The sequence below is a fragment of the Trichoderma ghanense genome, assembly GCF_004382785.1.
Source record: "Trichoderma ghanense strain CCMA-1212 chromosome Unknown scaffold_19, whole genome shotgun sequence".
Lineage (NCBI taxonomy): Eukaryota > Fungi > Ascomycota > Sordariomycetes > Hypocreales > Hypocreaceae > Trichoderma > Trichoderma ghanense.
The window spans coordinates 117,853-143,926 of NW_027395682.1; the positions used below are offsets into that span (position 1 = coordinate 117,853).

Consider the following 26,074-nt stretch of genomic DNA (forward strand, 5'->3'; position numbering starts at 1 on the left):
ATTCAGTGCTACAGTGGATGCGGGTCGGCTGACGCTGATAAGGGGAACGTGGATGCGTAATCGAGGACCTTCAGGAATGGATCGTCATGCGTGCATCTGACCGAGTCTTGCGGACTTAAAGCCACTGTGCCTGAATCAATTAGAGACGCTGGCTATATATTAGGTATCTTCCTGATTAGATGGACTCTCGACGAACTTGGAAAAAAAAGGGTAGAAGAATCCAACGCTGTGAGAAAAAAAAAGAAGCCAATTACTTTTTGTCAAAGACACACGCAAAAATCCCTCCCCGCTGATACCGTCGCGCCCGGATACTCCTGTACAAAGTGCCAAACCCTTTTCCCTACCCAACAGTTGATTCTGAAAATTGCCGGAACAGATCCGTTCCCTCCTCATCACTTCTGCCACCGTCTCCATTCTCCTGTCGTCAGTGCCCCCCTGCCGTCTTACACAGCGGCGTCTCCATCCGCTGGAATCTTCTCCAGGCTCGTCACCTTCCGCGTGTCCCACGAACCAGGCAGCCTCGGCGGCTCCATCCGCTCCCCCACGATAGGCCACGGCGGATTCTTAGACATCTTGGGCACGCCATCCTCATCGACGGTGACGATGCCGGGAAGGTCAATGCCGTCGGTGCACGTGAGCACCATGTAGCCCTGGCCGGTCGTGATGATGAGAAAGTCGTGGTCCATGAAGATCCTCCGGGCAAAGCCAATCTCGAGCATGTAGCCCGCCACCTCTGCCCGCTCGTGCCGGGTGGCCGCATCGACCTCGGTGGTGCGCGGGCATCCAGAGGCGCCCTCGTCGACGGGCATCGCCTCCAGCCACTGCATGCCGTACGAGTAGTGTCTGCTGACGAGGTACTCATCGAACCAGGCAATGATGAACTGGTCATCCCACGCACACAAGTCAAACGGTTTCACATGTGGCGGGTGCGGCCTCCGGTGGCTCTCGTACTTGTTATGCTGGAACGACTCAGTCAAGACGTTGAAGCAGATGCAGAGCCACTCGGGATTCTTGGTGGCCTCGCTCATGTCCCAGGCGGCGCCTTCTTCGAGGAGCACGTATTGCACGAATCCAATGGCGTAGCCGCCGTGGGCGTTCATCTTGTGGCAGGAGAGCGTCAAGCGTATCGAGGGGCATGAGTGCCTGCTGCTGGGGTGGCGCCGATACTCGGGGTGGGAGAGGGCCGTCTCATACCGCTTCACGGGCAAGCCGCGCTCGAATTTGACAACGACAATGGTGTGAATGCGAGGATCTGCATGGATGACAACCCCAAAGATGTTAGCACCTAGAAGCCACAGGTCACCCCCGAAATCTGCTGGCCGGCTTTGCCTTCAGCCTGGACTTACCCGGCGGCGCAGGCGAGTTAAGCCATACTGCAAAGACAATGTCCGTGTCCGTCGGGTGGAACATGATGCCGGGCACGCCTCCCAGGTCCCTATCCCAGCTCAGAGGCTGCCGAAGGTTCTCACTTTGGTGGTCAATTTCCAGCTCGAAGGCACCGTCGCTCCAGCCCCAAATCACAACCTGCCTCTGCTTGGTGACAAAGGCGACCATGTCGCCGTAGGCGTAGCACTGCGCAAGGTTACCTGGGAGGACAACGTTCTTGGACCGCCGATACTGTAAATGGAACACGGTTCTGCAGTCGAATTGTCAGCAAGACGAGAGCGGGCGCAACTGAAAGCATCGGCAAACATACATGGTCTGTCCATTGTCCAGAATGCGCAGGGTCCTGGCTTCACGGTTCTGGGGCGAGCTCGATGCCAGCACGACGAGGCTGTCGGTGACGGCCTGCAGCTGCAGCGGCCGGCCCGTGATGTAGTCGACGCCGAAGCTGAAGCGAGCCCTCTCGCGCGTGTACAAGTCGTCGACGATGATGTGGCAGTTGTCGGGCTGCCATGCAACCTTGCCGCTGGCGTAGCAGATGGTCAGGGGCGCGAAGCCAAAGTCGACGAGCCGCAGGTCGCCCAGCTGGCGCGCCGGCGGCGGCACTTCGACGTTGGTGAAGTACTCGGAGCTCCAGCCCACGTCCCACGGGACAAAGGCCCGCTTGGTGTGGCTCATGAAGTGCTTGCGCAGGTAGCCCTTGGCCGTGGCGACAAACAGCTCGTGGCGGTCCGGCACGTCGCCGCCGTAGAGCTCCAGCAGGCCCGGGAAGAAGCGGCGGCACAGGGCCGTGGCCACGGCGCCGTTCCTCCATGTCTCTCGCCAGTCCTTGCTGACCAGGTAGCAGTTGAGCACGTCCTGCAGCCGCAGGTGAGGCACAATGGAGTCGAAGACCTCTGGCGGCAGCTCCTTGAGGCCGGCGAAGCCGTCCATCTTGACGTGGCCGTCGCGTAAGCGGTTCCGCACGTAGAGCAGGTCCCAGGATGACAGGCTGTCGAGCAGGGCGTCGAGCGACTCTCTTCGCCGCCGCGGCTTGGAGGTGAACACTGTCGAGAGGCGCTTCGACTGCTCCGACGGCTGCTTGGGCTGCTCTTTCGCACTGTGCTCCGGAAGATCTGCTGTGGGAAGCGATGGGGATGGAGAGGGAGAAGACGAGGCGGGAGGCGACGGAAACGGAGACGGTGGAAGCGAGGCCATGGCTAGGGCATCGTGGTTTGGCGACTGCTCCGTGAAGTGATCACAGTGGGCGAATGTCAGGCGTTGCCAGAGTCGAGGCGCTGAGTCAAAACGAAATGAGCTGCAGTCGACGGAGAAGAAGAGGGATGAGGCGGGGAGAATGTGCGAGACAATTCAGCACAATGGCTGGACAGATTAGTTATATAGAGAAAACGAGTGGGAGAGACAGAGGGCGGAAAGAGGAAAAGGCTGAGAAAGAAAGAATCGCCAAGGTAAGGTCGGGCAGGTAAGCTGAATGGAAGCCTCAAAGTCATTCGATGGCTGCGGGCTACCAGCGAACCATGGCGGGAGTGAGACTGGCGCAGCCGCAGAGGGCGTCACGTGTAGGCACCGGTACCTGAAGGTCTCTCCGGCTTCAATTTGTGCTGCAGGTGATGGAAAGTGATGTATCAGAAAGAGCGAGGGGAACTTCTGGGCTTGGGCGGCGCGAGAGGGGGGCGTCAACAAAGAAGGACGTCTAGGAAGGTATAGCTTGGGAATACCTTACCACTGACCCATCGCCTTAAAGCCTGCAATAAAGACGACCTGAGGCGCATGCCACGAAAAAAAAAAAAAAAAACGAAGGGGGAATAGGCTGGACTCGATGGATAGGTAACTACTACAAGGTATTATCCTTCTTAAACATCCTCAAACAGAGTATTGGTACCTGCACTGAGGTTATCGTTAAATCGTCGGCCCTCAACGGATGCTCTCAAGAATCCCCAACCCCCAAGGTACAAGATTGGGTACACGTTGAGGTACCGCTGCCACGGCCCGGGTTCCTTGCCAAGATCAGATAGGTACCTACTAAGCTGCATGTGCGCCCTTGCGCCCATCCTCCGCTTTTTCTCGGCCTCCAATGGCTCTGTCGTCCGATCTTTACCTTTGAATGCCCGGTCAGCTCGTCTGTCGCCAATGACTAGCAACTTGCATCTGCTCTCGACTTGCGTCTCCATGTTGCGATCTGCTAATCTGTTGATTGGCGGGATCGGCACGGCTGGCCCCTATTTATGTAAGTATACTAAGTTTGTAGCATGGGGTGATTGTGGTTTTCTGGGGTCATCGTCTGCGTCTAGAAGCAACTTGGATCTCGACTCGGCCGTCGGGGCTTCATAAACGGGCATCAGCCATACTGTGCACACAACTTCATGGGGGCAATCTTGTTATCTGGATCAAAACATTCAGCGTCATCTTGCTCTGTTTCATGTGTCGTTCTGCCTGATGGTGCACCCAGGTAGACACTCATATAAGAGCTGTTGGGCTTATGGGACATGATCAATGGGGAAGTGACCGATGGATTGAACTATCTCATCTCATCTTAGTACCTCCTACCATAGCCATGGAACCATTCAATGAACAGCCACCTTATGCAGCCAGTAGCGCTCCGTACTCTGGACAGCAGGGGACACTACCTTACCAGATTGACTCACATCGGACTTGTGTTAAACTCTCGGCCGCCTCGCCGGACTTGTGTATAAAGCGCTAGATCCAAGACATGCATGAGCAATTAAACAATGCTAACCCTATTTTTGCCCTACCGCTTCACTCAAGCGCCAGGCGAAGAACACGCCTGAACTACAAGAGAGAAAGGAGAGGGACAAGGAAATGCCACAATCACTGACAATTCCCGTTCCCAAATATGAATGTTTGGTCCCCAGCTGAAGATGCTCGCTTGGCCACCACTCGTGCTCAGCTCGAGGGCGATGTGAACTGATTGGACATCTTCTCTGCAGCATAATACCCTTGTCAAGTTGTATAGAAAGGGGGAAAATCGGTGGACAAAATCGTCTCATAGTACGACCAGCCTATGGAGCGTGTAGGAAGAACATCAATCATCATCGCAGTCATCCAAAGGCGAATATGTAGTTTGCTTGGGACGGCACATGCGCTTTATGTTGATATGTGCCCTGTCGTAATGGCAGTTGGGGAAGATATGCCGGACAATTCGCATTTCATACTCTGTAGCAAAGTGCCCTGTCCAATCTGCCTGATCCCCCTATGATGATTGAGGACATCTTGCTACATGATAAACACAGTGGCTATTAATCCACCTCATCTCGATGTGGATGCCTCCCCTCCATCTCCCATGCTCTGCCACCAGCTCTTGATCCCCGCCACATTCAGCCACGCCAGCTCCCACGGGTCCTCGAACCACCACCTCCTACCTATATCCCTTTTCCCGTCACTAGCATACTTCTTCAAGCTGCCCCCGTCAAACCGATGGTTCTTGACGCCCACCAGCAGCACCGCGCTGCCCACCTTGGGCGTGAACTCTTCCGGGTCCAGAAACACCGTCAGGTGCACCTGCTTGGCCGTCGAGGGGTCGGCGATGCGTGCCGTGCGCTGCTTGCCGGGCGGCAGATGCGACGGCTCGACGGCCGAGAGCGAGGTCACGATGGCGAGCACGTTGACGGACCAGTTCTGGGCGTAGGGGAGGTGGGGGATCATTCGCAGGGTCGTGAGCTTGAGCGGCACCTGGGGGTCGCGCCAGTCCTTGGGCAGCGCGACTGGCTGCTTGTGTTGTGGCGGCTGCTGCTGGGACTTGTCTGTGCTGCCGCTGGCTGCGGATGCCGCCCTTGCGTCGGATGCTGCGGGCTTTTTGGGCGTAGTAGGCTTTTTGGGTGTCGTGTTCCTGGCGGGAAATGTGCGTGCCTCAAAGGCCTCGAACGCTTCCTCCAGATCCTCCTCATCGATCTCGCCGTGTGCATTATCCCCCACTTGCCCGGAGGTAGGGCTGGCCCTGGCCTTTCCCTTGTCAGGGAATCTGATCTTCGTAGGAGTCTGCGGATCTGCAAATCTGACGGCGCCTTTCGTCGACGTGGAAGCAGTGGGAGCCTCCCTTGTTTCTCTCGAGGGCGTCGTCACCTGAATCTCTGGTGCCGCCGGTTCCTCCCTCATGCTGGTCGTGCTGTTGACTGTAGTTGGCTCCTCGACATCTTTTCCCTTTTCATGGCGACGCCACATTGCCATGTACGACTCATTCCAGCCAATCGTCTCCAGCTCGTTCACTATCAAATACACCATGCTCTTCTCGTCGTCTTTCTCTTTTCCTTCCTCTTCCTCCTCGTCACCGTCATCCAAGAAGCCCCGCCCAATGCCGCCATGTTCAGGCTCTTCGAGCCGCAAGATGAGATCCGTCACCTTCACATAGCATCCAACAAAAACATCTCGCTTCTCGACGAGTTTGAACATGTCCGGTTGCAGCAAACCCTGGATGCACAGCTCCCCGTCCCCCAGCACCAGTCTGACAGCATACGTGTCGTCGTCCTCGGGCGTCGCGGCAGGCACCGGGATGGTATCGATGCCCTCGACGATGAAGACGGAATTGGATGTGCAGCGGCGAGTGCTGAGCATCTCCCTGATGACTGGCTGGATCGTGAATGGCTCCTGGCTGGGCGCAGTTGTTATGGCGGCAGGATTGAGGCGAGCCATTGTTGCACGTAGCTTTTGCGCACTGTCATGTTTGCAGAAGAGAAGCTGTGCTGTTTACCTGCCGTTGTAGGTTGTAGGCACCATGATGAGCCGGCCCCCAATATTGGTGAATCACGGTGACAGAGTCAAATGATTCCCTCGAGTTGAGTCGGTCGTCGGTAGTGCAGTGCAGACGGCGTGTATGGCGGAGCAGCTAACAGTTGCCTGATGCATCTATCCGAGTTTGCCTCAATCGGGGCATTGCGGACAGGCAGGATGAGATGGAAACTGACCTCGAATCAGCAACGAAAGTCACTCGCATCTGTCCCTCTCATTCAATTCACAGGCTATTATCTAGTCCGTGTGAGCTTCACACCATGAGCCTCCCAGAGACTGGCTTCCAGAAAGAGCTGGACACAGCCTTTGGAGCCCTCCGTCAAGCCTCCAAACTCAGCCAGCTCATCGTCTCTTCCCACGACAAGGGCACCGTCACCAAGGAGGATCTCAGTCCGGTCACGATTGCGGATTTTGCGATTCAAGCCCTCCTAATTTCGACCTTCAAAGATGCATTTCCCGAGGATACGTTTGTAGGAGAAGAAGATGCCGCCGACTTGCGAGCCAGCGAGGCGCTGCTGAGCCGTGTCTGGGACCTGCTCAACACCATTGCCCAGGACGAGGACACCCGCAGAGGCGGCTGCAAGCTGCCCCTGTCCAAGGACCACATGTGCGATCTGATCGACCAGGCAGGCACGAGCCGCCCGAGGGGTCCGGGATCGGGCAGGGTCTGGGTCTTCGATCCGATCGACGGCACCAAGACGTATCTGAGAGGCGAGCTGTATGCCATCAACATCGGCCTGATTGTCGACGGCAAGCAGACCCTGGGGGTTGTTGCGGGCCCGAACCTGTCGCTGAATCACAAGGGCCCCCTGCGTAACAGCGACATCGACCCCGACGGCAAGGGCTGCATCGTGTACGCCGTCAAGGGCCACGGCGCATACGCGAGGTCTTTGCACGGCGAGTCGTCTGTGATACAGCTGCCGATGCAAACCACCACGCAGGACCTCAGCTTCGTGACGTGCACCGGCCTCGTCGACTCGGCCCTCGACGGCGTTCACGAAGTAGTGGCTCAGCGCCTGGGCGTTTCATTCCCCGGGAGCGATCTCGTGCCCTGGGTCTTGCGGTGGGCTTCCATGGCCCTGGGCATTGGGAACACGACTGTCTGGGTGTACAAGCGCCGCGATCGCCATGCCAAAGTCTGGGACCATGCTGGCGCCATGCTTCTCTTTGAAGAGACGGGAGGCAAGATTACGGACGTGCATGGCAAGGACATTGACTTGTCGGCCGGGAGGAAGATGAGTGCCAACTTTGGGTTCGTGGCTGCTCCGGTAGCGGCCCATGAACGAGTGCTCAAGATTGTGCATGATGTGCTGAAGGACCAAGGGAGGGATGAGTTTCTGCAATAAAGGTGTAGGTTGTAGGTATAGAATATAGATTCTGGAAGATGGAGCGGGAGCAGTACATGATTCGTCCTTTACATTTCTACGCCATAATGTACGGTCGAAAGCTGATTGCAGCCTATTTAAGAGTATAAACGCCATGGCTCACTGCATGATATCCCTTCCGTCCGACCTGTTCGACCAGATCGCTTCGCCAGTCTTCTCCTCGAGCCAGCTTGTCGATGATTCGCGCAAACGTGTATTCGGGCTTCCATCCCAGCTCGCGAACCGCCTTGTGCGAATCATAGACACGGTCAATCCGGTCCAAGTACTTCCATCCCCTCTCACGGAACACGGAGGCTGCTGCTGGAACCACCTTGTTGAACACTTCCTCGGGGTTTCTGTCCAAAGCAGCAAGAGTCTCTGCATTGTTTGAAAAAGGAGGCGGCGCGCTGATGATGTACTTTGACCACCCGATCTGCCTCGCCCTATCCATCGCACACACAGTGGCCGACACAATGTCCGCGATGTCGCACCGCCGATACGCCATCTCCAGCACTTTCAGATTCTCGTCGCTCATCGCATTGCGTCTGTCCTCATCGTCGTCTTGCTCCGGGAAGAAGCGACTCACGCGAAGCACGAGAACCGGCAAGCCATGTTGCTTGTGGAAGAGCTGACAGATGTCCTCGGCAGCGACCTTTGTCACCCCGTAGATGTTCTTGGGAATGGGCGCGACGGCCTCGTCGATCCACGCGGCGGGGGAGCCGGGCCGGGGGCTGAGGGCGGAGCCGAATGCGCTGGTGGTGCTGAAGAAGACGAAGCTCTCGATCTGGGGGCCTAGCTTGGCGGCTTCTTCGAGAAGGGTGAGGGTTCCGGCGATGTTGGTCTGGACGAAGGCGCTTTTGGGGTGGGATGTGACGTGAGGCTTGTGGAGGGTTGCTGCGTGGAGGATGTGTTTGATGGGGTGCTTCTGGAGGATGCTGGCGATGAGTGGCTGGTCTGTTATTGAGCCGATGCAGGTTGTTGTGGGAGAGGAGAGGATGTCGAGTCCAAGGGGGGTGAAGCCGAGGGCTGGGAGGGTGATCATGAGGGCATGGCCGAGGTGGCCGGATGAGCCTGTGACGAGGACGTCGTATTGGATGTCTGTAGCTGGTTGCATTTTGTGAACTCGTTGTTCGCATCAAGTTACGACCGGGATGAATAGAGTCTGATGTTTGGCTTGGACGTCTAATGCTCTTATAACCACGCCAATCAAGTAGCAGCGGGGTGTATGGCCCGGCGTGAATTGCGGCGAATGACTCGAAGAGCCGGCCACGTTAGTCCAGAAGAGGAAAAAATGAAGACGGCGAAGAAATCCGAGAGAGCTTCTATGAGCTCTTGGTCACTTCAAACATCGTTCTCCTGTATCGCAAGCCCGAGGCCCAGAGTTGGGTAGGGCCGGCGTTTCGTCCATTCAGTAGATAGCTACTCCGGGTCCTTGCATTATAAAGGTCGAGTTTGTGTCAGATCAGGCAATTTCTGCATTCAAGTCGTTTAGCTCAGAAGAAAGCAATGTAAAAGGAAATGTCCTGCATATGCCCACTACCTTGGTTTGAGGCAGAATGGCAAGGGCTGAAAGATCAAGTCTTAATCCACAGTCTTTGGGAATGGACCCATAGGCAACCCTTTTCCCATGATGCTTTCCCCCTTACACCAAGTTGACAGAGCTGGGTATTGGCATGTCATTCTGCTTAGGTATTCTGTCTATGGACTGGTGTTGGGTCCATAATTTGCGGGTGAAGGTGAGGTCTAAGATCAAGAGGAGGACGAGTTGAAGCTTATTGCGAGCTGTTTCACTGGAAACAGTCATATGCAGGCTCAGGAGCCGTGGTACATGCAGTGGTGCTGGATTCACAGCTCCAAAGCAGCAGAGGCCAAGCCATTATAACTAGAGGTCTTTTACCTAAGAATTATACAGCTCGCTTTCATTGATCAATGTCTTTCTTAATCATCTGCGTAGTGCCTCGCCATGTATAAGAGTAGGACACTTAAATTGATACCAGCGCTTGCTACGAAAGACCCTGGGGCACCCGCGGTTCATTGTAGGGAGTATGGGTAGCGTCTGTAGATGTGGTGATGTAGCAAGCAGGTCTTTCTAATCTGGCGAAAAGCACACAAACTGACAAGTCCAGGCTTGACCACGTGAGACAATATCATGTGTTTCCATCTTGCCCACGGACTGATTTCCCGTCCACCTCGGACATCTAGGCCATCCATCTCACTGCCCGATCTTGTACGGCCGCCCAGACTTCAAGATGAGGCCGGGCTTCCTCTCCGCCAGGTCAAGGACCATCTCGGCGAAGTAGCTGTTGGCCCACGCGAACCACGGCCGCGTGTACGAGCTCCCGTTGTAGATGCTGACGCTCTCGTGGATCAGCCCCAGGCCGCTGGTGCTCCCCAGGATGAGGGCCAGGCGCTGCTTGATCTCCCGGTCGCTGTCGGTGCCGAAGATGGCGGAGATTTGGCTCATGGGCCAGGGATATGTGGCGTTGACGTGGGGACCTCTGCGGGTATTATCCGTCACAAAGGCCGGTTAATCATGATCCAAGGGAGGGGGGGGGGACGTGTGTGTAAAGGAAGAGGAAGGCAAAGGGGGACGGGGTATATGTCAAGACGTACCCGATACCGTCAAACGACTTGCCCGCGGCATAGTACGGGTTCGCCCTCGAAAACATGGCCGCCTTGGTCTTCTGGTACGTCGGGTCGCTCCTCTCGAGGAAGCCGAGGTACGGCAGCGAGACGAGGCTCGGGACGTTTGCGTCGTCCATGATGTACTGCGCCCCGAGGCCGTTGGTCTCGTACGCGAAGATGCCATTGGCGGCGCGGGTGTGCGCCCAGACGGCCTGCTCGATGGTGTCGGAGTACTGGCGCAGTTGCTTGGCGAGGGGCCTCTGGGTGCCGATGGCGGCGAGCATGTCTGCGACGTTGGCGAGCTCGACGGACATCATGGCGTTGTCGGAGGTGATGAAGTCTGTGAGACGTTAGCGGAAGAAAGGGGGGCCTTTGAATCTGTGACTTCGAGGGAAGTCTCACTGAAGACGCAGAGGTCGTCTGAAGGCCTGTGGCTCGAGGCGACGAGGCCGTTTGCCTGCTTCGGCTCACCGTTGCCGCTGTTGGGCACCATGGGAGAGAGCGCGCCAGCCGTGCCCGTCCAGTTGTAGTAGCTGATCCATTGGAAGTCTTGCGACCAGCTGCTCTGAGACTGCTCGAAGAGGACCCTGAGTATCTGGTTCATTGCGGCGTTCCCTTTGATGACTTGCGTTAGCCAAGTACTTTCAGTTTATCTGTTGAGAGGCGTACGTACAGTTGTCATTGATAAAGGACGAATCCTTGGTGTTGGCGTAGTACGAGCGCGTGATTTTGAGAAAGCCGGCGAGAGAGTCGAGCTCGTACTGCTTGTCTGTGAGAAGGCTGACTCTCCTCGGCGGGAGCTTGGGCTACCGTCCTACCTTGCATTCGAATACTGTCTGGTTGTCCACAGGTCTGTAATGAGGAGCGCATGTGTTAGCGGGAGTGCTGCCTCTCGTGTAAGTAGTGGCGGGTGGACGAGTTAACATACGGATTCACCCTGACGCCGGTTGCCCAGTCCTGAAATCCTGTGTTAACGATAGAACGCCCACGAATGTGCTGGAGCTGCACGAGATGACTTACGTTCACGGATGGAGCCAGGCCACTCTCTGGAGGCGGCTGGAACGAGCCTACACGTGGGAGTTTCCATGAGTTGTCACATATTTGCAATGCACCAACGCAGGTTAAACGCACCGCAGTACGGATACTGTGAAATGTACCGCGCCTCAGTGTTGATTACCGCCTTGACCAGAGCCTGCAGGTCCTTGTCGTGGGGCAGGAGCTTGTACAAGTGAGCAAACTGGTTGCCCGTGTCTCGAAGCCATTGTGCACTTTGGGGGTCAGCCTAGGCTCGGTTCAAGCGTAAAGTAATCACGGCTGGGAGTATATAGGCTTATACATACGTGATGTCCTAGCGAGATGTCAGACGGGGGAACACGTGGGCGAAACTGCAGAGATGATGCTGGAGATCAACTTACACCTGTGATGATGAATGCCAGGTTCAGCGCCGGGTCGAAATACTTGACGGTCGTGTCCAGCGTCGACGGAAAAGTGTTTTCGAACAGCCGGGCAAGATCCGGGTCCTTGAGCTGAGATTTCAAGTCGCTAATCACTTTCTATGCGGAAACGACAGGACAGAAGAGGGCATCCCCTGTTAGTCTCCTCGATCAAGTATGGGGGAGAATCAAACGCAATGCCGGCAGTGCAACGCAACAGAGGACGTCAACGCTCACCTCTACTGCCGGGCTCTTGAACGTCCTGCATTCCTCGCTCGGCCTCATGTAAGGCAGCTTCAGAGGGCCAGACGAGTACGGGCCGTGCGGCTGAGCCGAATAGCTGCTGTAGTCCGGGCACGAGGAGGCCGTGCGGCGCTGAGGCTGGAAGCTCTGCCAGCGGGCGGACGCGGAGGCGGGAAACGCCGCCAGGATGCCGATGGCAACGCCCATGAGGCGGTGGGGAGACAGCTGCAGAGGCATCTTTGTGTGCATGTGGTGGTGGTGATGATCTTTCCGCGATGCCCGCTGAGAGAATGGAAACAGAGACGCCGCGAGGGTGTTGCAACGGCGGGTCTCAAGGGGGGGAAGTCGACAGCTCGGGTGGCTGTCTCAGGGCACCTGTCCTGGGCCGGCCATTTTATTTATTTATTCATCTCCCTCGCCATGCATGTCCCTGTTTCTGTTTCTCCCTACGTTCATACGAGAGTTACTGCCACGGGTTACACCCAGATGCCGTTAGGTGGGGGGTTAGCTTCCGGAAAGGAACAGGCGTTGACGGCGATCTTTTGCCTCGGGAGCCGCATCCCTGGGTTCACGTCGAACGAGGAGTGCGGGGGAAAGCGGGGGGGAGAGAGAGAGACGAGGAGGGGGACAAGGAGGGACAAGGGAAGAGGGCGAGGGCATCGCCAACAAGATTCATGGCGAGACGTTGGGCGAGGGCGCGCTGCGTCATGCGGCATGACGGAGGTATGCGGTTAGATGCGTGCGTGCTTTGTTGAAAGAGGAAGCTGGAGGATCAGACGGCGAAGCTGTCTGTCTTTTCGATTGGCCGATGGAGATGGACGTGTTGGTCATGGATGAACGGTTTAAAGACTTTTGTGGGAGACTGGAGCATCCTTGGTTGTGGATGATGCTTCGGATATGAAGGCACGAGCTCATCATACACAACAAGCCTAATTGATGAGTTCAAAGAACCTGACAAGTGGTGAGCGAACAAGATGGCAGGATCAACAGACTCTCTCATTGTACAGAGCCCGAGCAATATCCCATGTCCTTTTCCCTCCTCCGCTTTGCCGGCTATTTCCTGGAGTCGATGTAACCTCTTGGCATCGAATGCCGTGCAAGTGTGGTCGTCGGATGGAGTCACCCTTCCGAGACCAAGGCGTATGTCCTCCTCTCTGCGGAGTAGCTCCATTCATCACAAGCATTGACATACAGTTCGCTTACGGCCTGCTAGACCAACCGCCCGCTTCTAGTCGACGATACCCCTGTACGATGATGAGGAACAAACAAAGGATGCGTTATGTAATCTTGCACTCGACTCAACCTCTCATGGATAGCGTTGGCAAGGTTAGGTCCATGACATGGCGAGGATCCTTCAGCTGCGGGTAAACCAACACTATCCTCACCATCACCAATATCAACAACAACAACAACAACATCAACATCAGCACAAACACCCATCTCCCTCACATCAAGTGCAACCCCCAACCTCCCAATGCCACCCCTCCAAAATGCCTCTCCCATCCCGCACATCCACGCCCTCTGCATGGACGACATATACAGCACCGCCCTCCAGGCGGCAGTCGCCTCGTCCGACAGCCTCTCGTCCATCTCCATCACATACCACAACTGCGCCCTCTCCTTCGTAGAGGCTGAGTTCGACCTCATCGTCTCCCCCGCAAACTCGTACGGCCGGCTGGACGGCGGCTTCGACGACGCCATCTCGCGCTCCTTTTCTCCCCGCGACGACTACCTCGCCCTCACCAGAGCCGCCCAGGCCAAGCTGTACGACGAATGGCGCGGCTTCGCTCCGCCGGGGACCTGCACGCTTCTTCGCATCCCCGACGACTTTCGCGCGCGCTCAAGGAACACCTGGGGCACCAAGTACGTGGCGCTGTGCCCGACCATGCGCGTCCCGCGGAGCGTCACCTGGGATCGTGAGGTCGTCTACGAGTGCGTCTGGAGCCTGTTGTGCGCAGTCGACAGACACAACCGGGCGCTTCGCAATGCTACACCGGAACAGCAGCAGCGGCAGGAGCATGACGAGATCCGCAGCTTGCTCATGGTTCCTATGGCGACGGGCGTGGGCGGCGTGAGCCCGGAGAAGTGGGCAAATCAGACGGCTCTCGCGCTGGAGCATTATCTCGATGCCGTGAGCAACGAGTCTCGATGGAGCGCGCTCCAGCCGGACGTCATTACGGAGTATGCGCGCGAGGTTGAGCAGACGTGGGAGCTCTGAGCCTCTTGCTGCTTCCGCGGAAGACCTGCTCGGAGTTGGACTCACCTATACATAAATCATTCCAAAAGAGACGAGCGGCCATCGTTGTTTCAGCAGAGCATAACGTGGCATACATTATACCCATGGTTAGGTCGCGCAGCATCCCAAACTTGACAACCGATTACTATTCATTATACCGACAATAAGTAATAAGTTCAAGACCAACCCGGATAGACATGAGGAAGAGAAGGAAGAACAGAAAGGTATTAGCCGCGACAGCAAGCACCAAAGCACATGTCTGAATCTATTCACATCAACATCACTTCGTTATGCGCATCTTTGGGGCCAAACTCACTTCTCCCATCTGACGATAGGCGGGTCGAGGCGGCCAGTTCCTTTGCGATCCATCTCCAGCATCTTGACAATGTGCCCGATCGTCCTGTGCCTGGTGAAAAGATGCCATCTGCTCTCCACCTCTCTTCAGCCGCGGCTACAGGGTCGTGTTCCTGGCTGTAGTATGGCGGAGGAAGCAGCGCATGTTGATGAGATCCGTAGCTCGGTGGCGAATCCACGCCGTTGTCCATTGAGGTCGTACCGGATGCTACCCAGTTGTGTAGCTACCTTCTGTAGAGACGAGGTATGTAAGATCGTCTCAATGGTAAAAAGACCAGTTTTCGTCGATAGCGTCACGTCCACAATTCTCTGCTCCTTCTTTCTGAATCTTCTTTATTTGAACGGACCGTACAAACGCCCCTTTTCACCAACCCACGGAGAACTCTCGGCCTTTAAATCTGTCCCCGAGCAGAGCTGTGGCACGCCAACGCCGTCCAGCTGTCACTGCGCCCTCTTTCGTAGTCGGTCAAGCTGAAATTCAGAGCCTTGTCTTGAGCCAATTAAGCTTAAACGATATGCATCACAAGGCCTGTGCGAGGCCTGTGCGGCCCTGAAGCCCACTTGCACGAAACACGTAGGGCAAGAGAATGAGGGGAGAGCTGAAGATATTGCGCCACTCAAGCGTGTTGGGTGAGCCGTCTGGTCACGGGAACGGCTTCTCCTGTTGGGACTCTGTCTGCCTTGGGTATAGCGATGAAGCCTGAGTGAAGATGCAGGCTTGACAGGCATTGCAGGGATCGCCTGGCGTCACAGGCATTACAGACGGACGGTCTGACTGCGGCGTTGATAGTATATCCAGGGTGGTAAGCGGCCTTTTCAACCACATAGCCCATCTCCCTACTTTACACAAAGCTGTTAAGAAAACGAGTTACAGGAAGATGTATAGTTCATTATTCTTCGCGGACCACGCCAGCTTTTTGGCGCAGGTTCATCTCACCAGATGGATGTACCCTATAATAATCGATGAACGGCAATTGGAATCCAGGCTTTGTTCAACTCATAGAGACTGGGTCAGACTACCTGACCTACATTGATCTCGATGAATACTCCCTATACCGTCATAGATACACGGAGCCCCAACTTCTTAGAGTTAATCACTAAGCCTGTCACCTGTTCTGGGGAAAGGGCAGCATTCGATTGACGATTACATCTTGTTCTTGACACCAAGCTGTAATAAATTTACTTTTATTGGCCTTCAATCAGTAGGATGTAGAAGCTTGCTAGGAATGACTTATGGCGGGTGCTTTCGTAGGGTCAAAGCCGTGCTGGCAGTTTTATGCGTCCTCGACGGAACCGGCGTCAGGGACTGGCAAACTGCATCACCACAGCCTGATAGACGCGAAAGCCTTCATTGCGCATGATGACTGTAGCAGTCCCGACCATCTATTTGTCAACACATATACAAGGCACTGAAGCTGAGGTGTTTGCAGATGTCCAACTCTAAATTTTCTGTTATACATACCTTACGCCAGGTTCCCTCCTCATAGTTGACATAAGGCAAGGCTCGTATGAGCCTCTGTCATATTTGACGAACTCCTCTCTTCTCACATGGGTATTCCCTGATCCATCTCCAAGTCTTCAAGAGATTCTCCATCTATCTGATGGTCCCTTTGCGCAGGGTGAGTTGTTTGAGTCTACTGCACAAGCGCGAAATTTAACTTGGGACCAAGCTCCCATGGCCTCATCTGGTGTAATTATCCAAGTTGAGCCCCTGATCAAGGCAGATACAGGCTCTGCAGAATCCTCCCCGTCCTGGCATCCCTCAACAGCTAGTCCACAGTCAGCTCTTCTTCTTGTCAATACTGCAACTTATATAGGCATCCACTGTTTATGCAGTTTCAAGGCTAGACAAGCTCAATAGACTCATTAATTACCTATAAATCCTCACGTCCATCGCCGAACAGTCATGGCCATCGCTGTCCATTCCCGCTTATGTTATCCCACTCATTGAGCTCACACAGCCCACACCCTACAAAATACCGGGAATCAAAATACCTCCAAGAAGCCCGCCTCTACGCAGCCCTCCAAGCAAACCTCCCAAGCCACCAGTCAACCCACTCATACCACCATTGAGACCACCGAGACCCGTCAAACCACCAAGCCCGGCCGTCAATCCTCCCAATCCACCCGTCGTCGTTCCGCCCAGCAAGCTCGCCAACCCAGGAATAGCGCCCAAGATAGCCAACGCCGTCGCCGTCGCATTCGCAGTCGCCGCAGTCCCCGTCGCATTCCCCAGCAGACTCCCAAGCGCCGTCACGTTCACGCCGTTCAACGGAGCGCTCCCCAGCAGACCCCCAAGCGCAGTCACATTCACTCCATTCAACGGATCAACCAACGTGCCGTTGCCCTGCACAGGAGTACTCCCTCCCGCAGCACCCGTCCCATCGGTAGGGGTAGTGGGAGTGGTAGTATTCGTACCATCAGCTGGAGGAGGGCTGACGGGAGGGAGCTGTCTCTTGACGTTGATGCTGACGTTGTCCCGGAGGGCCTTCATGAAGGTATCGAGGATCTCGGCCTCCTTTTCGCTGAGCCCGAGGTCTTGCTTGTGCGAGGAGAGGACCTTGAGGACGGCGGCTTGGCGGTCGGAGAAGATGTCCGCGAGGTGCAGTTCTGTGGGGGGCGATGCCTCTGGGACCATGGCGGTGGTGGTGCTATTCGAGGACAGGTCGGTGGGAGCGGCGAGGGCGGTGCTCGTCAGGAGGGAGATGATGGTTGTTGCGGTGAATTTCATTTCGAGAACTGGTTTTTTTCTTCTTCTTCTTCTTCTTCGATAAATCGAGATGTGACTGCCTTCTGTGTTTTGGCTCAAATCGTGTGTGTGCTAGAGGCTGTGTGGTAACATCTTCTGGAGGAATAGCCTCTCCTTTATATGTTTTGGATTTGCTAGAATGAACGTCAACAAATCTACACAGCTGTCTTGATCGAGTGATGAAAAGGTTAGCCCGATATTCTTTCAAGGAGCCTGTTGCCCAGGCAATTACCTACATACCTGACAGGCCGCCTGTGTAAAGAGTTGCATGGAATGCAATACAACCGCCTTGTTATCCCTCTTTGGAACGACTCCTAAGGCAAAACAAATCGCAAAGCCGCAATTGGTATCCGCCAACTCGTATCATATCCCGGGTTAAAGCCTGACTGTTCCCTACCAGGCAGTAAATACACCAAGTATGCGATTTCACCATTCCCATCTGGGCTTGAGATCATCTTGATCAAAATATCAGCCCGAGGCAGGAGTCATCTCATCGACATCCCTTGGAAAGTATCAGAATGAGACATGTTTCAGATCTTGAGGCCAGTGCAAACCGACATCATCGACCAATATCCGGCATACGACAAGGCGCAAAAAGACATTGCTCGGAGTATCACAATATCCTCCTTCGAATGCAAGAAAGTCAGACAACTGTGAGAATCATATGGCGCTCTGGGCTTTGTTATGCTGTGTCGTTGCTCCTATTCTGCCATACCCCATGAGTAGAGACTCACCGTTCCGTAATGTTTTCCACCTCGACTTGCACGTTGCAAAGCTGTTCGGCTTTACGGCATCTCTGAGTGCCAGGTGTTCGGCAGGCATTCTAACAATATCTTCATCCTCGATTTACTCGATCCTCTTTAACGTAATGAGAAATCAGCGTACACAAACGCCGTGATTGTCTCACTCCTCTGCCAACAAATGACATGTTACAATGCCTTCCCCAGGAATCCCACATTCCGCGCTGGCCTAAGACATCTTGTCGACTTATGAAGCCCCTGAGAGCTCGCATCGAGCTGTACACCACACTGGATCAATATTCCCAAGTCACGTTACGTTATGACGTCAACAGTAAACCATTCCAGTAACCCCTTATATATCCAAGATCAGCAACCATTGGAACACCACGCAAGCGTCAAGTATGTGCACATCCGTATACACAGATATGTGGTATATACATGTACAGGCGTGAAGACCACATGATGTCAGTTTTTCAGGCATCATTCCAACATGCCGTCTCAACCAAATCTAATTCCCGAACCAGCACTCCATGTTCCTTCCTGGCCGGACGACCCTCCGGCCGATGGCCCTCCAAACTTGATGCCCATGGAGGGATTCCACGTCCCAGACGATTGTTGCCCGGGCTGTGGCGGCTTCTGCTGCGGAGTCGGCGGCTGCATTTGGCCTCCGGCCCACGACTGTATCGAAGCCTCGGCCGGACTCTGAACAGCTGATCTGGAATATACGGGCTGTTGTTGCGGTGTTGATTGTGGTTGTTGATATTGCTGTTGTGGCTGCAATGATTGTTGATGATATGAGGGTTGTTGGTACGTCTGCTGCTGGTATGCAGGCTGGTGGTATTGGTCATGTTGCTGTTGAGTAGGTTGGTGAGCCACGGGCTGAGCTGCGAATCCTGACGGCGGAGTCTGAACAGGCTGCTGGTGGTTGATGTGGAGAGATGAGAGCGGCGGCATATTCAGTTCCCTAGATCAATGTCAGCAAGTAATCAAGCATTGTACTCTTCGTTCAGCAACATACTCTTCCAGTCTCTTGGCCTCTAATCGCCGCTCCGCCACCCATGCTTTGACGGCATCGCGGAAGCCATGCGCAACTATCCTGTTCAGGTCATTGTAGAACTTCCTCCCCACCTCCAGGTTGGCCACAATCTCTTTGTACTTGAAGTACGCGCCGTTGAGCTTCTGCAGCACTTGCTCGCGAGCACGGTGTCCTTTGGCGTCAATGAGCCGTTTCTGAGCCTCAAACTCCCTGTTTGCGCGTTCTAGAAGGGCCAGCAGATGTTCTTGGTCCTGTACTTCCTTCTCGACAGCCTCGAGCTCGGGCTCGTACAGCTTGTCCAGTCGTTTTTCGAAAAACTCTTCAAAGTGGACCGTCTGCAGAGGCGTCGAAGGATACGCTCGCTCCAGGCGAGCCGCTTCCTTGAGGATATCGGGTTTGATGTCGTCGCGCCGCGCCGCCTCCCTCAGGCTCTCAACCCTTTTCCTCCTCCTGCTCTCCATCCGCAGAACGTCATTGTACACGCTCCGCAGCCGTCCAACAGCTGCTTTTAGGTCTGCCGAGGTTTCCACGGATGTGCTTGAAGGCACGTAGTTCATCAGAGACTGGTTCGATCCTGATAGAATCTCCAACAGCTCTTTGTTTTCCATGAACTTTTCTCGCACCGCCTCGTCGCTGCTCGCGCTATTTTGGAAGTAGCCTCCAATCTCGTTGATTGCGGCCCAGAATTTCGCGCCGGTAGGCTCTGCTTGACTCTCGGGACGCCGCCATCGGCTGGTGCCGTATTTCCTCCGCAGCTGCTCGTCTTCCTCCTCTTCAGCGGCCAGCGCTGCTTTTCCCTCTTCAAAAATCGCCCAATCATTAGACCGGAGTTTCTCGATATCGGCGAAGCTCCTCTGGATCTTGTTGATTGCATCAGCTTGTCGAATCTCCTCCGCGTGCTGTATCAAGCTGGGCGGAAGGCCTAGAGGCTTCTCCAACGCTTGCAGAGATCCCGGCAAGCCAATAGAGCTGAGAAGCGTGTGGATCTTGTCGGTCAGATCCTCCAGCTCCTGGATGATGTTTTGGTTTACCAGCCGATCTCTGCGCTCCTCGTATATGGAAATGGCAACGTGCACTGAGAACGGGACCAGTTTCGTGAACAGTGCAGGCCCCAGCTCGGCATGGTCACCCAGGTAGTCGAGTGGATTGGCCACCTGGGGAGGTGTTCTAGCAATAGCCATGTTGGCTCTCTCCAAGATTTTCAGTTCAGCCTTGGGGGGGATGGGGTCTGTTGATGACTGTCAGCTTGCGAAGGCCTTTGCGTGAGTCAACGAGTCCGGGACAACGTACTAAGAAAGATGAGGTCGTTGTCTTTCTCGGCCCTCTTCAGGTCCTCTTCCAGCTTTCGCTTCAAAGCCTGCAAATCCTCCATGACCGTCTTGTTCAGAGGGGCCACCCGGCCCTCTTTGATGCCGTCATTGGCGCAGATGACGGCATCTTTCAGCCGCGCAATCTCCTCACCGTACCTTCTCTTCTCTAAGCAATCGCTGGCAGCGCGATACTGGGCGGCAGCTGCAAAGTGGTGATGCTTTGCGTTCATGTGGTGTATCCAGGCGCTGCTAATGGCCTCACTGTTCACCGCAGCCTCGGCCGCCAGGTTGTACAAGTCAGAAACCCTCGCAGCCAGCTTTGCAATCGAGGCGTCCTTGTAGCCGTCCTTGACAGCCTTCTGCCAGAAGCACTCCTGGCTCTGCGCCAAAAACAGCTGCAACAGCGATTCGAGAGTGTTGTGGTCCATGTCGTCGGGCGGGTCGGACATGCGCAGCTCGGGAAGCACGGCTTTCTGGATGTGGGAGAGGACGCCGGCGGCCAGCGAAAAGTAGTTGGCGGCGGACTTGAGGCCTTCGGTGTCGCCGCGGGGCGTGTTGAGGGCGAGCTGGGAGTACAGGGCGGCGAGATTGTAGAGGACATTCATGAGCTCGTACTTGAGGTTGTTGCGCGCCATCGGTCGGTCGGTGTGGTAGCCAAGGGCGGGATACCAGGTGAACTCGGCGCCAATCTGTTCATCGAGTAGCGTCAGCATCTCGTCCGCTTCCTCCTCCTCTTCGTCTTCCTCCTCGCGTCCTCGGCCGACGCTACATCAGCCGGCGTCTACGCACATCAATCGGAAACTTGCCGCCGATCCACACGAGCTGGCCCGCGTACACCTGCAGCTTCTTAATGCCGCTCAGATGCGGCTCGCGCACGTTGACGGCATCGCGGCGCAGCGCATCGATGGCCTCGAGGTCATGCTGGAACATGTCCGGGTGCTGGTCATATTTGGTGTTGATGTACTGCCGGATCGTCGTCGACAGCGACAGGTGCAGCGACCGGCGGAACGGGATGCAGAGGATGTTGGTGGTTGGCCTGCGAGGTGCATCATGATGCAGGTGAGCGTCTCAGGCAAGACAAGACACAGGTGACAAAGGACCGTGGGAGGAGATGGAAGATGAGTGGGAGAATCACCTACGTAGACATTTTGGGCGCCGTGCCGCCGTCAAACCTGGAGGGAACTGCGAATAACTGCAAACACCTAGCGCGAGAAGCGGTGCAGGAGAGGAGCCTGAAGAGGAAGCGCTGGAAGCTATCATGATGTTATTTCGCGTCCCGACGGCTGTTGGCGGGGCATTGCCTGTTTACCCATGGAGGGGCGTCGATGACTCAGCATGACGCACGCTTCTCGAACCTTTGTCTTCATGCTGTTCGTTACCCTGAATCTATGATGGAGATGGAGATGGAGCGAGGACAAAGAAATGGCTGCTATCAAGGTGTGCAAGGCTTTGGATGAGGCAGTTTGTTTTACCTCTGCATGCTCTGACGGCTTTGACTAAGATATCTTGAAATGTCGAGGCTTTGCTACGATTATCCTCATAAACTAGACAGCAAGGGGCATTCGGCTTCTTGCACCATTCAACTTGGATAAACACCAACCGTCTAGGCAAAGGCCACTCGTTGTCAACGAGCCATCAACTCAGATAATCATTCAGGTCACTTGAAACTTAATTCCAGAAGTCTCGTATCGTCTAAATTCGGAGCAATGTGGCGCTGCACTAGGCCATCATCGCAAAAAGTCTACGTCAAATGACATGATACATTCCATAGCCCCATGTTCCAGGCCGACTGAAAAGGCAAAACTGTTGATGAAACAACAAGGGAAATGAAAGAAAAGAAACTCTCGAGCTGTCAATGTCTCACAGCTAAGCTTGCTCTCCGACTCTATCAGACGCATGCATGTAGATATTGATAGCCAGCCTGCCTTCCGGAACGCCGATTCCCTGAACTAAAAACCAAAGAAGAACGAAATGAAAGAAACAAGAGTATTTCTAGGGTCGCGATGTAAGGAATCCCACAAGTACTGGTTTCCCCTCCAGTCAGTGGCCATGATCAGACGCGTGCCATATTGAGTTTTCCACCCATAAAGGGCGACGTCCTCGACACTAACTCGAAACGTACAGGAAGCCATGCTGTATCACCTGGCGCGTCGTACGGTCGAGAACGCAGGTAGAGCGTATCCGTTCAATCTTGGTGACATCGGGAGGGAAACAGTCTCATGCCGTCCGACAGTACCGGTCTAGCCTCCTGAGGGCGGGAGAGGGCGGGCAAGGTCGCACCGCGTCGAGTCGTGTGGCTTTATGAAGGGATCCAAACAAGCTCAATGACACCGTCGATATTGCTCATGGGCTGCTTGTCGAGGTGGACCCATCGCTCGTCATTCTTACTCCGGGTATACGTTTGCAGGATGGAACCATCTGATTGGATCTCGGACTCCTGGAGATCCCAGGCGATCTTGCGCCCCGTCTTGAGGAGAGACTGCCGCCGCGGCCCAAACATGAAGTCGAGGTTCCAGCCCTTGTTCTCGGGCGCAGCGTACAGAGTCGCCTCCATCTGGTTGGTGTCAAACGTGATGCCCTGGGGGTAGTGGGCGATAGAGTAGCCCGAGATGATGAAGTCGTCCGGCGTCTGGAAGCGCATGAGGGTGCAGTCCTCGCCACACGAGTGCGCAATCTTGGTGTACTGCGCAGGCTTGGCACTGTGCCAGCCACCGCCGCGATAGTGATGCAGCGAGAGCGGCTTGATGCCCCATTCGTAGAAGCCGCTAGGGTGGCCGAAGAAGTCGAGCTGCCAGAGATCCCACAGCGTTGTCAGTCGCACCTCGGTGTTCTCGTAAATGCACTTGCGCAGGATAATGTCTCCCTGAGGCCCCCAGCCCGAGTTCGACTCGAGAATCTTGGCTTGCGTGGTGCAGCTGCCAAAGAGGCCCGTAATCTTCTCAGCCAAGGATCGCGACAAGAAGACGCCTGCTCCTCCAAAGGCCTGGGAGCCGTGGCGCTCAATAGCACCGACATCTTCCGACAATGTCCCAATGTACATGTCCCTGGTGTGATCAAAGGTGCTCATCTTGTCGATTAGGCCGTGCATGCTGGGGAAGAAGGTGTCGTCGTCGCAGGTGACGAGCCACTTTTTGCTCGCCGACTCGGGATGCGTGTAGAGAGTTGGCACCAGAGTCAGGTAGCGGACGGCCATCTCGACCCGCGAGTCGGAGTGGTAGACGTCGACGTCGATGCCCACATCGCCCAGCATGTCGGCTACCTGCTGAAGCTGTTCGTCCGTAGCGTCGAGCAGCATGAGCAGCAGCTTGCCGCCGTTGGAGTTACCCTGGTTGTCCGTGAGCCAGAACACCCATTCGTTGATGGGCGTCGTGTTGGGGTCCATGAAGCGTTTGTACGTGGTCGACACTCCAAACATAAAGTCCGAGGCATCGACGGTGCGAGGGAAGTCTGACGCGGGGACATCGACTTCCAGGGGAGCTGCGCACGCGTCGCCGCCGCCAAAGCCTGAAGCCAGATCGACCGTTCTGAAGCTGTCGGTGAGCAGGTTCTGGGAGAGCTTGGTCATTCGCTTGCGCTCGAGGCCTTCCTTGCGAGTGAACTTGACGTAGCGCTTCATGTACTGGAACCTGTTGTCGAGTCCGTAGCGCTCCTTGATCTGGGTCAGGTGAGCGAGGTCTGAGTTGCAATCCATCTTGAAGTTGCTCTTGGCAGGGCTGGGCTGTTCAAGTCCGAGTGTTGGAGCAGGTACGGCCTCCAGAGGCTGCTGAGGGTTGCTGTGTGGCTCGGATGCTGCCCTGGTGTCGGCTTGCTCGAGGATCTTGCGGTGAATGTGGAAAGTCTCGCTCTTCATTGTGGCCATGATGATGATGAAGACGCAGAGGGCGCCCACTATGGAGCGGAAAATGGGGCTTTTCATGCTGAGGACTCGCTGGGGGCCTGGCAGCATCTTGACGCCCATCCTAGAGATGCTATTGTAGTCAAGGCTTGTCTGCATCTCCCGTCTCTTTATGAGCGGGCTAGGTTCTGAAGCATGGGGGTGCTGGGAGAAAACGTGGTCTTGGAGGAGAGAATCGTGGAACTTGTCGCTTCCAGATGCGATGGACTTTGGATCATAGAATCCTAGAATCGCCAAAGGCAAGAATCTGCCCTGAAACGAATGTAGAGGGTCGGAAGGGAATAGGCGATGGGCCCGGTCAACGGTGCAAACGGAACTCGGTTCCCGTAAGATGAGGATACGGGAAAGGTGACACAATCAATCTGGCTCGAGGAAGCTTGGTTCGAAAGTTGAGAAACACGAGGAAATGCGAGCAAACACGCAAACAGCCGGCCGTGGACTCGAGCCCTTGTCGACCGAAAAAGAGTGTGTCGCTTCGTCGAAATGAAAGAGCCGACGACGGTTGAACGAGGGAGAGTGAGAGTGGTTAGGGAGAAGGGAAAAAAAGAGGAGAAGAGGGAGAAAGAGAAAAGAGGAAATCGGATCAGGTGGAAGGCAAACGACAGGAGGAAGAACGAAGAGACCGGCAGTTCAGTTCCTTGGAGGAGCTCCAGCCAGAAGCCAGACACAAACGAGTCAAAGGAATTCCACGTTGATGAAAAGAGGGTCGACCCATGCGGGCAGGGATTCTGCTTGATCTCGGGGCGGTTCTTCTCTTGTCTTCTCTGGCTGGCGTTGGACAGGGGGAGGAGAAGGAAGATTTTGGTGGGGGCAGGTGTTTTGGATACAGCACGGGGCGGTGGTGACATCTCAGACTACAGCGCCGGCAGAAGGGCAGCTGGTAAGACGGACGCTGGGGAGGCCCTCAGTGGCTAGCAGCGGGCGGCGTGGATGTGCAGCACGAGGTGTTAGGCGTGTGGGTTTCGTCACGTCGGTGTTTCGTGGGCGGGAGTACTCCGTACGCGGCTGCCCTGGAGCACTGTATTTCCATTCTTGCCCAGGTGCCTTATCTTGCTCGAAAAGCGGTCCGGAAGCGTACAGTTATCGTCAGAGGCGCTGTGAAGGTTTGCACACGAGGAGGAGGGCAAAGAGAACGGCCAGTGAGGCGTCAAGATTTGGCACGTTGGATTCGTGTCCCCGAGGCCGAATTTTCACAGCCTGGCCCAGAGTCCCCAGTGCCTCAACTGTCCTGTACCCGACTTGCATCCCAATTCGATTTTCAGATCCAGAGCCGTCCTCACAACAGACGACGAACCGTTTCACGATCCGGGGCAGAGAACCAGAAACCGACCCTATCGCGAAACAAGCTTTTCCAGCCAACGATGCCTTGCCTTGTTCCGCCCTAGCCCGCAGCCGCGATCCCCTGTCACCAGCTAGCCGGAAGCTTGGCCCTCTGTCTGGTTGGCTGGCGGAGCCGAATGAGGCAGCTCACGGCCTTCACGATGGTTGCTGCGGCCCGCTATTGGGGCTGCTAAGGCATGCGAAGCTACGGAGGATTCTCAGGACAATAAGCAGCGAATGCCGGCATCTGATTTTTTTGGCATGGCTTTGTGTCCTGTTGATGCCGCAAGGACCGTTAATGGCGGCGAAAAGACTCCGAAGCTGGACAAATGCTGTCGCTCTGGAGAACCATGGACTTGTTCTGCAGCGGTGGATGAAGAACGACGTCGTGAAGGGAGAAGCCACACTGTACATGATGCCATCGCCCACCAGATGCAGTCAGCGACATGGCGATCTACAAGCAGGCGGCTTCTGAAGAAAGGGGCAGCATGTCTTGGTCTCCGTTCTCCTTGGTCCAAATCATCTCCCTCACGCTACTAAAACCGCGCAATTCCAGCCTCACCCCTAGGCTCGCCATTGATCGCCGCGCTCGCTCCACAGGCGCCCGCAATTGTGTGCCAGGGGTCATTTTGGCGGCGTCTCT

General features: G+C 55.4%; 9 protein-coding genes across 9 annotated transcripts; 2 read left to right on the top strand and 7 right to left on the bottom strand.

The window, feature by feature from the left end:
- Positions 1-443: 443 nt before the first annotated feature.
- Positions 444-6,059, bottom strand: CCMA1212_009841 (uncharacterized protein; the record flags this gene model as incomplete). The annotated part of the gene is given in 5 exon segments (XM_073706905.1): positions 444-1,252; positions 1,347-1,636; positions 1,697-2,482; positions 4,727-6,042; positions 6,054-6,059. The coding sequence occupies 5 exon segments, from the start codon at positions 6,057-6,059 to the stop codon at positions 444-446; spliced, it is 3,207 nt and encodes a 1,068-aa protein (XP_073554613.1).
- A 327-nt stretch (positions 6,060-6,386) lies between these two features.
- Positions 6,387-7,472, top strand: CCMA1212_009842 (uncharacterized protein; the record flags this gene model as incomplete). The annotated part of the gene is made up of 1 exon (XM_073706906.1): positions 6,387-7,472. The coding sequence occupies one exon, from the start codon at positions 6,387-6,389 to the stop codon at positions 7,470-7,472; it is 1,086 nt and encodes a 361-aa protein (XP_073554612.1).
- A 112-nt stretch (positions 7,473-7,584) lies between these two features.
- On the bottom strand, positions 7,585-8,604 carry CCMA1212_009843 (uncharacterized protein; the record flags this gene model as incomplete). Its single annotated transcript, XM_073706907.1, has 1 exon — positions 7,585-8,604. One exon carries the CDS (start codon positions 8,602-8,604, stop codon positions 7,585-7,587), a length of 1,020 nt encoding a protein of 339 aa, XP_073554611.1.
- Positions 8,605-9,702: 1,098 nt separating this feature from the next.
- CCMA1212_009844 (uncharacterized protein) lies at positions 9,703-12,028 on the bottom strand (the record flags this gene model as incomplete). The annotated part of the gene is made up of 10 exons (XM_073706908.1): positions 9,703-9,988; positions 10,104-10,455; positions 10,518-10,730; positions 10,789-10,876; positions 10,934-10,967; positions 11,044-11,072; positions 11,136-11,182; positions 11,247-11,397; positions 11,531-11,668; positions 11,786-12,028. The coding sequence occupies 10 exons, from the start codon at positions 12,026-12,028 to the stop codon at positions 9,703-9,705; spliced, it is 1,581 nt and encodes a 526-aa protein (XP_073554618.1).
- Positions 12,029-13,265: 1,237 nt separating this feature from the next.
- Positions 13,266-14,009, top strand: CCMA1212_009845 (uncharacterized protein; the record flags this gene model as incomplete). The annotated part of the gene is made up of 1 exon (XM_073706909.1): positions 13,266-14,009. One exon carries the CDS (start codon positions 13,266-13,268, stop codon positions 14,007-14,009), a length of 744 nt encoding a protein of 247 aa, XP_073554617.1.
- A 245-nt stretch (positions 14,010-14,254) lies between these two features.
- CCMA1212_009846 (uncharacterized protein) lies at positions 14,255-14,572 on the bottom strand (the record flags this gene model as incomplete). The annotated part of the gene is made up of 2 exons (XM_073706910.1): positions 14,255-14,292; positions 14,344-14,572. The coding sequence occupies 2 exons, from the start codon at positions 14,570-14,572 to the stop codon at positions 14,255-14,257; spliced, it is 267 nt and encodes an 88-aa protein (XP_073554616.1).
- Positions 14,573-16,350: 1,778 nt separating this feature from the next.
- On the bottom strand, positions 16,351-17,112 carry CCMA1212_009847 (uncharacterized protein; the record flags this gene model as incomplete). The annotated part of the gene is made up of 1 exon (XM_073706911.1): positions 16,351-17,112. One exon carries the CDS (start codon positions 17,110-17,112, stop codon positions 16,351-16,353), a length of 762 nt encoding a protein of 253 aa, XP_073554615.1.
- A 1,256-nt stretch (positions 17,113-18,368) lies between these two features.
- Positions 18,369-21,363, bottom strand: CCMA1212_009848 (uncharacterized protein; the record flags this gene model as incomplete). Its single annotated transcript, XM_073706912.1, has 5 exons — positions 18,369-18,834; positions 18,889-20,134; positions 20,197-20,905; positions 21,006-21,252; positions 21,356-21,363. The coding sequence occupies 5 exons, from the start codon at positions 21,361-21,363 to the stop codon at positions 18,369-18,371; spliced, it is 2,676 nt and encodes an 891-aa protein (XP_073554610.1).
- A 1,152-nt stretch (positions 21,364-22,515) lies between these two features.
- CCMA1212_009849 (uncharacterized protein) lies at positions 22,516-24,174 on the bottom strand (the record flags this gene model as incomplete). The annotated part of the gene is made up of 1 exon (XM_073706913.1): positions 22,516-24,174. The coding sequence occupies one exon, from the start codon at positions 24,172-24,174 to the stop codon at positions 22,516-22,518; it is 1,659 nt and encodes a 552-aa protein (XP_073554609.1).
- Between the last annotated feature and the right edge of the window lie 1,900 nt (positions 24,175-26,074).